Source organism: Fragaria vesca, linkage group LG6 (assembly GCF_000184155.1).
Source record: "Fragaria vesca subsp. vesca linkage group LG6, FraVesHawaii_1.0, whole genome shotgun sequence".
NCBI lineage: Eukaryota > Viridiplantae > Streptophyta > Magnoliopsida > Rosales > Rosaceae > Fragaria > Fragaria vesca.
Window position 1 is genome coordinate 20,983,594 of NC_020496.1, and position 10,857 is coordinate 20,994,450.

At 39.3% G+C, this 10,857-nt stretch overlaps 2 protein-coding genes across 2 annotated transcripts; one reads left to right on the top strand and one right to left on the bottom strand.

The window, feature by feature from the left end:
* Nucleotides 1-3,052: 3,052 nt before the first annotated feature.
* Nucleotides 3,053-6,976, bottom strand: LOC101304110 (omega-amidase NIT2-like). The gene is made up of 10 exons (XM_004303429.1): nt 6,682-6,976; nt 6,474-6,590; nt 6,115-6,339; nt 5,589-5,682; nt 5,387-5,461; nt 4,950-5,028; nt 4,839-4,854; nt 4,036-4,116; nt 3,697-3,779; nt 3,053-3,565 (listed from the first exon to the last, which is right to left on the bottom strand). The coding sequence occupies exons 1-10, from the start codon at nt 6,952-6,954 to the stop codon at nt 3,487-3,489; spliced, it is 1,122 nt and encodes a 373-aa protein (XP_004303477.1). The 5' UTR covers nt 6,955-6,976; the 3' UTR covers nt 3,053-3,486.
* Nucleotides 6,977-7,252: 276 nt separating this feature from the next.
* Nucleotides 7,253-9,993, top strand: LOC101313237. The gene is made up of 9 exons (XM_004305572.1): nt 7,253-7,398; nt 7,488-7,520; nt 7,809-8,037; nt 8,186-8,273; nt 8,469-8,604; nt 8,699-8,731; nt 9,179-9,407; nt 9,540-9,672; nt 9,775-9,993. The coding sequence occupies exons 1-9, from the start codon at nt 7,302-7,304 to the stop codon at nt 9,991-9,993; spliced, it is 1,197 nt and encodes a 398-aa protein (XP_004305620.1). The 5' UTR covers nt 7,253-7,301.
* Nucleotides 9,994-10,857: the final 864 nt, after the last annotated feature.

Here is a 10,857-nt window from a genome sequence, read left to right on the forward strand (position 1 = left end):
TAAATCCTAATTGATTTACCTTTTTTTTTTTCTTTATGGTAAATATTAGTTCACTTTTCACAAGTTAGTAATTTAGTATGGTAAATAATTATTCACCTTTTCCATCATATGGGCAACGAACTGCATGCTTTACCGATACATCTTTTACCTAAATGACTACTCACTGTATTGTCTTCACCCAAATGTTACCGCAATGCCTTCTTACTTGAAAGACGTACTGCACTACCCAAGGGAATATAAACGATACAATGAAATGATCATCATACATAGTTCATAGTTCATATACTATGAATTAGCTAGTATTAAAATTTTGTGCTTCCTTATTAGTTGACAAAACAAACGAAATTAAACCCCATTAAGTATGCCGAAAAGGATGGCTTGGAGTAGCATCAAGATCATCCAAACAAGAAACCCCACCATTGCCTTAAACTAGATGGGAAGCCAAAGGATCTGCCCCCATAACCCTAGCTAAGATAACATGTTGTTCCAGTTCTGTTTGCATCATGTTCATCCATTTCATGACATGGATTATGATTCCTACAACGGGCGTTGCCCTTCATGCAAACCAAGTGTTCGATTAAAGGAGAAAGACAATGAAAGTTCTTCGATTTGGTTCCTTATTAGGGTTTCAAACCGTAACCCAGCCATTTGGGTTCTTGGGTTTTAATATGATACATTGTAAGGTGGCCTGCACCAACAATTAGACAATGATCGATCTTGTGTACTTTCACAATCAGATGGTAATGGATGCTGTGAGGGTGATTAGATATAAATATTGAGTAGGGCGTGTGTTAAGGACTTTGGTCAGGCCCTTGTATCTGATTAGAAAATGCAACATCAACTTGAACCTTTAAACCCTACAAACCGGCCCACAGCTTTGATTCTTTGCTCTTATTTCCACCTATAATTTTCAAGCTTCTTCTTGGCATGAGGTGTAATACATAAATCAAATCCCGAACACTTGCAATTCTAGCTGTAAGATTACATTAGCGTGATTATTTGAATGACCATAAGAAACCAAGAATATATGATATGTGATCGAATTAAGAAGAAACTGAGTATATAAACAAACACTCATAGATGTTAATGAGCTAATTAAGTTAGGAATCAGGTTAGATCCATTTAACATTTTTATGATTGTTTTTTAAGAGATAAACAAACTGCGAGGAGATAACCCACAACCATGGCTACAAGTGAAAACAACTTTGTCAAAGTTGAGACAACTTACAGTGAACAGATCGTTATTTACCATTCCGTTACGGGAAAGGCTTGGGTTGCCGGTTATCAAAGAAAACATGATCACAAATAATTACGTTCGTTTAAATTTGAAATGTAAATTCTTGGGAGGTAAAATTATTGGCATAACACTGTTAGACTGTAACGTAAAATTACTACAGTAGCAGTAGCAGATTTCAGTAGCAGACTACGAGTACCGTACCTCTGAGCCTATGAATCTCATACGCGCGGGACCCCATTTACTCCCTCTCTCTCTCACGCTGTCGCCTTCACACGCGCGAATACGTCATGCTCACTCCCACATGTTTCAGTAGACCATTGCCACGTGTATTGAGTCTGGAGTCGCTGTCCTTGTTCCCGACTAGCTTTTGATTTTCACCGTCATGTATATTAACGTACCCGGTAAATATTATCCCTCTGAGATTTTTACCTTTGGTGTCTCTTTTGGTGAAATGAGTGAAATCCCAGATTGCCTCGGGCTTTAGATTTACCTTTTGTCTGGCGCAGTGGAGCATTCCATGCTTGTTCTACAAGTTGCAGTGAAAACATCATTGAATTTGGGGACCTATATGCCACGTGAGAAAGCATGGGCACTCCCACACTTGATCATGTAGGATGATATACCTCGTGTCCTCGTCTTTGTAAGGTAGCATGAAGCTATGAGAGCATGGGCAATGTACCTCTTGATCTTGATCTTGCCCAATATTGGACAATAACATGATTGCATCGTACGGTCTCGTCTTTGGAACTAGTTTGCCAGCGCTACGAAAGTTCTATACATATGATGCTCCAAAGTATGTGCATGATGAGAACTTGATGAACAGTTATGGCAACCATAAACAAACAGAACTAATAATATTACTTAACGAAGGAAGGAACACACTTTCAGTTTTGTTTGTTTGAAGCATAGCCTAAGATGTCAATGATCGATTAGTTGAAAGAACGGAACTCGCAAGAACATTGAAGATTAACGAAGGGTTGTGAAATCCACATACTCTAAATTGAAATCCACACACATTTTTTTCTTTTTTGGTTAATACATTCACAAAAATACAAAGTGTAAGTCACTAAAAGACAATATTGAAGTTACAAAAAAAGAAACAAATTATGTGAATTTCAATTTAGAGTGTGTGGATTTCACATCCCTTAACGAAACGCAAGTTAAAATGTGTTGCCCAACTTTTTTTTCTTTGAACTTTTACCCTTTTAGTACCATGCTACTAGTGCTTGAAAGAACCCACTTGATTTTTGAATTTAGGAAGCTCGCTGCAGAAATGCACTGAAAGATATGGGCGTTGGGGATCCCGAGGAAGAGAAGAAGAACAAGGTGGATACTGGATAGTGACTGAACAAAGCGAGGAACTTTGCTCCGTTCCCAACAAAGCAATGCTGCAGTATCTTCGTAGGCTAGCGTCTGCATCATCGTCTCTATGATCTAGGATTATGTATTCCGAATTTCGGGTTCAAAACACTGTCGTGCACTTATACTAACAATAACAGGCGACTCGATGCTATACACACTTTGCAATATACTTATAACTTATACTCCATAAAGAGGAAATTTTAAATCGAAACTCTAGAATCAAAAATCGTAAGATTGCGATACATTTGCAATGTTCTTCACTAAACGGAAATTCTATGAAACTGAGGAAATTCTTTTTCAGATTTCTATACCGACTACTACTCTTCAAGGTACTGATGGCTGGGGCGTTACCATCTGACGTCTACCAAGATTAACTTGGGGATTTGTACATGCTGTACCCACGTGCCCTTTGTGTGCCCTCCTGGGGCCTTCCATCTTCACGTGGACTTCATTTCATTTCTGGGCCAGCTAATGATAACCCCATTAGCCCGTGTATTTTGTCCGTTCCAATTCAATTTCGGGGCCCAATACTGCTGAAGAGGTCCTACTTACAGTCTTCTAGGTGCTGGACATCCCATTTCACACTGTTTGTCAACCTGAGCTTCCTAGTTGAGTTTGCTCCCAAAACCCACCTATCCCAGGAAACAGGAAAGAACATCTGCTATAACCTTCGATGTCGAAATAAATGTAGACTTCAATACACAAAATACAGTCACAATATCTGCTAAAACCTTCAATATCGAAATTTAGAAACTTCAATATCCGAAATACAGTCTCAATAGTTATCGGTATCCCATAGACCCTCAGGGGTCTCATTATTTCCATCGATACATTCACAACCATTTCTTACTAACACTTGCTTTGTGTATAATAGAAGTCTTCGACAATCACTGAGAATTCAACCTCTGGACATCTACCAACTGGTAAAGATCTCCTCGCCGCTGGTTCAGTAGAGGGAGATTTGTCCTGAACAATGGAAACAAACTTTTGTTAGATTCTTTTATACATTAACAGATTAGGAATATGTTATGAATATATCTAGATGCATTCTTGAATTAAAAAGACAACATGCATTATTAGGTTTGAAACCACATCACCTTCTAAGCTCAAGGAGTGAATAATCAACCTCAGCCATGATTATTGCCTCTTCATGTTCTGTAGTCGCCAGCACTTCTCCAAACTGCAACATTTAGAAATGTGGGTCAAACTCTATGAGCAAAATTGTCCCCGCAAAAGCTCCGCAAGTATCACAAATGATGGCATTTTCTTGATCATTAAGTATTCAACTGTGCTTTACAAAACAAGTATAGGGCCTTTGGCCAATGTAACTTGCCAACCAATGGTTCTAGTAAAATTTAAACTTGCCAGTGAATGGCTGCAGGAAAAAATTAATTAAGGGAAGCATGTGCAAAGCAAAAGTTTAGTGTAAAACATACTGGTCCGACAAGGGTGGAGTGTCCCCATGCCACATAACCAGCTCCGGCATCTCGGGCAGGTGAACAAGTTGCCACATATAGCTGTCAACCAACCAAAAGAATGAAAGCCATGAAAAATTGTTATTAGTTGATATGGAGGAAACGCTAACTCATGATTGAGTTAAATTAAACGTAAGGTGCATACACATATGCACTTGGTTTACAAATTGCAACATGCTTTGAACAATAGTTTACTTCATAGATAATGCTAAGCCCCATATCAATTGAAATGTAAAAGGACGTTTTCTATTTCATTATTATGAAACATGTATGCACTGCATGGAACTTTACTGTCTCCGAATATCAAGAACATAACAAAATAAGGTAACAAATTCTCTGAATTAGTTCATACGAGAAATCTGTAGCAGCGACAAAGACAAAAGGATAAAGATTCAGGTAATTTGAATTTCCCCAAAAGGATAATAACCCCCCAAAAATGCAACTAATAGCACTTGAAAAACATCTTTGTACAAACGATGTAAGCTTGCACATAATGGTTGGTAATTTGACCAACTATAAATCACATCAAAACAACCTTCACCAGCCTAGTAGGACATGTGATGGCAGAGGTGATGGCCAACTGCCACGAAGAAGTTGGGCCTATAGACAGCCAAGGTAATATTGTAATAACACTGGAATGGGGCATTCTATGGTCTTCGTCATGTAAATACATAACATTTTGTTTGTGTCATGAAATGAACTTAAAGTTTATATACAGACATAAAACAGGTAACATATCTGATACAGGACGTAGGATAGAGTACCTGGTTATCTGTAGCCCTGCACAATAGAAGGCAGGTTCCGGTAAGATTGACTATAATGAACAATAAATATGATTAAAATAATCTGTAAAACGACCTCAAACAAAGCAATACCTTGCTCTCTGCAACAATTCCCAATGCAATGGTCCAGTGGTCATGTTAAAAGCCCCAGGATAGCATATCAAGTGAGCACCTGATGTCAACAACTCAATAATATTATCTTTTGGTATCTACAAGTGCAAAATGTACAATCCTTCACTCGTAGAAAAAAAATAAAACTAAATGAACGGAATGAAAGACTCATCATATGATCAAGTGCAAAGATAATCTATCAATTAAACTGCCAGGAAGGAATACTGTGGCACATTTCATATATTTTGGTGCTATAAGATGATACTATCATATAAAACAAAAAAACATTATTGGTTCTGACTTCTGACTTCCGAGTACAGGGGTTAAAGTTTATACTCAAATTTCATTCAATGATATATGGCTGTTGCCGCATGGAATAACCAGAAAACGTGGAAACTCAACTGAAACAGAAAACTAACCTCTTGCTCCATAGATCATAGCTAGTTCCTGGAACCTAATGTCATAACAAATTCCTATGCCAATACGCCCAACTTCTGCATGAAGCATTTCATGGTTACTATCCCAAATATGGACTTAAAATGACTCAACCAAGATATGAGAGGTCAATTATCATAAACAACATAGTTGGAGCAGTTAATATGCACAGAGTGAACATCATACCTGTGTCCACAATGGTAGGAGTTTGCCCTGCTGTCAGAGTCTTTGATTCAATAAAGGTAATCTTCCCAGGGATATCAATATCAAAGAGGTGTATCTGTGATTACATGTAGATGCCCACGAGTTTTGTTACTGAATAGTAAAAAACAAAGTCTATGACTTTACTTTAAAAACAGAACTTTACTTGGAAAGGTTAGCATTGAAAGTTCAAAACCCTATGTCCTCTAACTCTAAGGGTCAATTGAAGGAAATACATCCTCTCCATTTGAAAGGCAAAAGGAGAGATCTATTCTTCAATCAAGACCAATGAAGGCTGTTGCCCCATGTATTGGATAGGCCATAGGCCTCAGCCAGAGTTAACAGTATGTTTTTATTGGTCCTCCTCACTGAGCTGAAACCAATCTTGAAGCACCATGATTAAGCAATCAGTCCTTGGGCATATCAAATCAACAATATATACTCCAGAGTAAGAGTTGTATACTTAATAAGTTAATATTATCGCATCCTGTCGATGAGCTTAAAGCCTTACCTTCCTATGTTTAGCTTTGAGCTTTCCATCAGTACCAAACACACAACAAGTATTGTACAGCTGATCACCAGAACGCTCCGATATAGACCCACCAACAATGGTGATTTTCAGTCGCTGAGCAACTTCCGCAAGCATTGCTGTCGAAGGAGATGCATCACCGCCGGCATCAATATCCTCCGCAAACACTGGAAAACTATCATTTGAATACGGCCCATTCCATATTTCCTTACACACGAACAAACAAAATCAAGCTTAAAGCCAAGGTTTTCTACCTATTTACTTCACAGCTGAGTTAAACACACAGCGCCCTCAAACAGATTATCATACTTCAAAGCAAAAGAACAACAAATGAAACATACAGGTAAGACAACCAGCTGAGCACCCTGTGCGGCAGCCTGCTCGATGGCCTTGCGAGCATGAGCAATGTTCCTCTCCTTATCGGCCGTCACCGACAGCTGGCACAGCCCAATCTTGAACTACAATCCACAAGAAGCACCCAAATTCAAATCAATTTCAACTTCCAAGCTCTAAATTAAACACAGACGACGATGACGTGGCTTGGTTTACCTTGTTGACGGGAGGAGCGGGTAAGGGAAGGGCAGGTGGGACCCTGGCTTCTTCGGGCTTGTAAGAGGAGGCCATTATCGACGAGAAATGAGCGGTGTGGGACTTGCGGTGATTGAGGCGGAGACGGGAGAGGGACTTGGAGGGTATAAGGGGAATAATGGAGGGTGAGTTGGGGAGGGACTTTGGGCGAAGCCAAGTGGAGCGAGAGAGAGAAGAAGAGGGGTGAGGGCTCAGGTTCCTGGAGCTGATTAGCATGGACAGTGCTGCTTTCATTTCACTTGGCTGTCTGTGTGGATTCGTTTCTTACTTCTACACTTGACTTTTTGAGTTAAAACGTTTTATCCTTCTTTCCTTATTTTTCACCTTCTGTTATCTTGTTTACCTCTGCTTCTCACTTTCGGGCCTTACACCAAAGCCCAAGGCCCAACACAAACAACTTAAATGGTGGAGCCCCTAGTCTGCTAGGCCCACGAAACTAGGTTCCGCCAAGCGGCATCACGTTTCTCTGGGTTCTTCCCTAATTAAAAAGCGTCGACTCCCATACTTTCATAAGACTCATAGTACGTCTCCGTCTCTTCGTTCTCTCTCCGATCGTGGAAGACTTGGAGTGTACGAAATCCATGGCCGGTGCTAGGAACTATCCGCGGCAGACGGTGGAGGGGGTCTTCAGAGACTTCGAAGGTCGAAGAGCTGGCATGATCAAGGCCTTCACTACCGGTACGCATTTGGCTCCCAACTTTAATCGTCAATTTTCTACTCTACGTACAATTTTGGAAACTGAGTATGAATTTTGCTCTGTTTTGCAGATTTCGAAGAATTTTACGAGCAGTGTGATCCTGGTCAGTGCTTACCGTTTCAGTGTCCTCTATTTTTTTTCAGATAATATTAAATTGCATGTTTGATTTGGTTTCGTGAGCTGTTTGGTTATTGAATTAGATTTTTTTTTTTGTTTTTTTTTGGGTTTCTTCGTGAAAGTTATATCCAGCGATGCCATAAAGGCTAATCCTAAGTGTGTTTTTTTCTTTTTTTTTAGAACGGATGTGCTTCTTTTTTATGCAATTATGCGTTATGATTGTGTAGCACTGTAATAGAGCATGTCACAACAGCTTAAACATCTTGTATAACAGAGGAGGAGAATCTTTGCCTCTATGGATTTCCAAGCGAGCAGTGGAAAGTTGATTTGCCAGAAGAGGAGGTTCCTCCAGAGCTTCCAGAACCAACAATCGGTATCAACTTTGCCAGAGATGGGATGCATAAAATGGACTGGTTAGCCTTGGTCGCTGTTCACGGTGATGCATGGTTACTTGCAGTGGCTTTTTACTTTGCTTCTAGGTTTCGATTTGGTAAGACTGATAGGTATGTATATTCGTCCCATATTCGTAATGTGCGGATTTGAAGAGGCTGATAGGCTTATCATTGGCTGTTGTTGAAGTTATAACTATATGGTTTCGTCTTGCATGCATCTGTGTGATGTGTTCTTAAAGTGTTTATAACTGCATTGCAGGAAGTGCCTTTTTAATATGATAAACGATCTTCCATCGCTGTTTGAGGTTGTGACATGCACAGCTGAGAAGAAGTCATCAAGCTCCGAGGTCTGATGAACTTAGATTGCCAAAACCTGAATCTCATAGTTTCGAATCATTTTGTTAAATCTTAGCCATATATAACTGCGGAGGAACCTTGTGATGTCATACCAACATGAGACCTTGAAGATGAAGCTACTTATTCTGGTAGCTGTACCAGCTCCACACTCACTAAGTTACTAACTCTATTTCATATTTTGTTAGACAATGCAGTCAAAATATGAGCATGAGGAGGAGAAGAGCGTGCAAGACATGGAAGGTGGCGATCCGCTGTCTTTTGAGGAGGTATTCAGAGACTTCAAAGGTCGAAGAGCTGGCTTGCTTAAGGCCTTCACCACCGGTATTTTTTCTCTGAACTTCTGTATAAGTTTCTACTCTCCGCAACTTTGGAATTTGAGATGACTTTTTCTTCTTTGTTTTGTGCATGGTTGCAGAGTTCGAAGAGTTTTATCAGCAGTGTGACCCTGGTCAGGATTTTTTATTTTTTATTCCTGATGTTTGATTTACCTACACCTTTGTGTTACATATCTTGTTTTGTTTTGTTTTTCCATTATGTTTCTCGAATATTACGTATCAATATGAAATGTGTTTGAACTTCCCCCTTGACAACGGAATCTTCATAGACATGTTTATTTATGGATTCTGGGGTATTTTCTTCTGGGTATAATTATAATGAAATGAGAATCAGAAGACATGAGTCAGGTTGGATGACATATTATAATGAAATTCTGATGTGAATAAAATCATTGATGTGTACAATGATGCCATAAAGTTCTAGTCCTAAGTGCGCTTCTCTTTGATTCAGTAAGATCATGTAATAAAATTGAGGAATCCTGATCTACGTATACCTTGGTTGCTTCTTTTTCTGTCACATAGCACAGTAGCAAACTTGGCTTAAACATCTTTTGTAACAGAGAAGGAGAATGTTTGTCTTTATGGAATTCCAAGCGAGCAGTGGGAAGTTGATTTGCCTGAAGAGGAAGTTCCTCCAGAGCTTCCACATCCAGCAATCGGTATCAACTTTGCCAGAGATGGGATGCATAAAAAGGACTGGTTATCCTTGGTTGCTGTTCACAGTGATGCATGGTTGCTTGCAGTGGCTTTTAACTTTGGTGCTAGGTTTAAATTTAATAAGACTAATAGGTATGCATCTATTTAGCTTTCAATTTTAGAATGACTCCAACTTAAATGATCTGGATTTGTCTTGCATCTGTGTGATATGTACGCTGTTCTGTATATTCTCTTACCAGTATACTGTTGATATCTGTCTTGCAGGGAGCGCCTCTTTGATGAGATAAATAATCTTCCAACATTGTTCGAGGTTGTTGAATCAAGTATCCAGAAAGAAGTAAAGAAGAAGTCATCAAGCTCAGAAAATGGCAGCAATGAATCTACATCAAACCTCAAGGTATGAAGAACTCGTTAGATTGTTGGTTTCTGAATCTCATAATGTTAAGCTTTTGGTTGCTATGTATACTACCTAAATGTCATACTATGTTGGAAACTGCAGGACGGTTCTGAGTCTCAGGGCAAGGATGCAGAGGTAATGCAGATGCAATCTAAGAAAGAGGCTGAGGACAGTGAGGAGAGTTTCGAAGATGAGAGGAATATGGAGGTGCACTGTGCCGGGGGTTGTGGCCTCTTTTGTTCTTTCGTCGGAAGTATTTGTGGTATGTGGCAATTGACAATTGGCAATGGATATGGTCCGTGTCCCGTAAGAAATATTTGAGCTGTACCGACTGACCTGATTGCCACTGCCATGATACTGCTTCAGTGGTGGTGAAGTGTTAGGAGTTCAGATCTTTCAATCAATTTCCATTCGCTCTTCAATATTTGTTGATGTTCCTAGTATATCTAGGAAGTATTACCTCGTCAATAATATGTTTAAAAAGGGGGCCTATGTCTTCCGGATAATATACGACTATTCATTGGATCTTTTAAGTAGTTTTTATTATTTATTTTATTTCCTTATTTTATTTTCTTAAACAAGAAAAGTTTGAAATCAAACCATAAGAAAACTTTTCTTGCATATCATGCTTAAGCCCTTATGATCAATATATAGCAGAATTTGAAACAATATTGCGGAGAGACCGACGCTAAGTATACAAAGTTACAATAACCATATGTGATTGAGTTGGTAAGAGACTTAGTGTAGAATTCTCGTATCTAGATTTGAATCTTACCGACGTTAATTAGAGTTAAATTCTAATTTATTTTTAGTGGTCAGGAAGAAAGAAACACTGTGACATGACATCCAACACAAATCTCTATATGAGAGTAAACGAGAGATTATGAGTCCAACTAATAGCTCATAATTTTTTTGAAATTTAAATTAACCGGGGTAAAATTAGTACGTCACCATGTTGGCCACAACCAGCGTAATCAGCCAAATCTAATCGGCCATTGATAGCGTGGCAAGATATTAGGGCTTTCTCCAAGTAGCCCAATCGACTGGGCCAAATCTCATCATCACACACGGAGGTTTCTGTCGGACTCGTCTCCCTCTTATCAAATCCAGTTAAATAGTCCGTTCATTCTCGATTCAAATCCGCACCCATCTCTTTCGGTCTCCCAGTCACTCTCTCTCTCTCNC

What these genes read in the sequence shown, in the direction of transcription:
- LOC101313237 (XM_004305572.1), top strand. Translation starts at nt 7,302, where the DNA reads ATGGCCGGTGCTAGGAACTATCCGCGGCAGACGGTGGAGGGGGTCTTC. An exon ending in CGATTTGGTAAGACTGATAG is followed by an intron (nt 8,038 to 8,185) that starts GTATGTATATTC and finishes ACTGCATTGCAG; the next exon opens with GAAGTGCCTTTTTAATATGA. An exon ending in AAATTTAATAAGACTAATAG is followed by an intron (nt 9,408 to 9,539) that starts GTATGCATCTAT and finishes TCTGTCTTGCAG; the next exon opens with GGAGCGCCTCTTTGATGAGA.
- LOC101304110 (XM_004303429.1), bottom strand. Translation starts at nt 6,954, where the DNA reads ATGAAAGCAGCACTGTCCATGCTAATCAGCTCCAGGAACCTGAGCCCT. An exon ending in CTCAGCTGGTTGTCTTACCT is followed by an intron (nt 6,340 to 6,473) that starts GTATGTTTCATT and finishes TTCGTGTGTAAG; the next exon opens with GAAATATGGAATGGGCCGTA. An exon ending in TCCTACCATTGTGGACACAG is followed by an intron (nt 5,462 to 5,588) that starts GTATGATGTTCA and finishes TGCTTCATGCAG; the next exon opens with AAGTTGGGCGTATTGGCATA.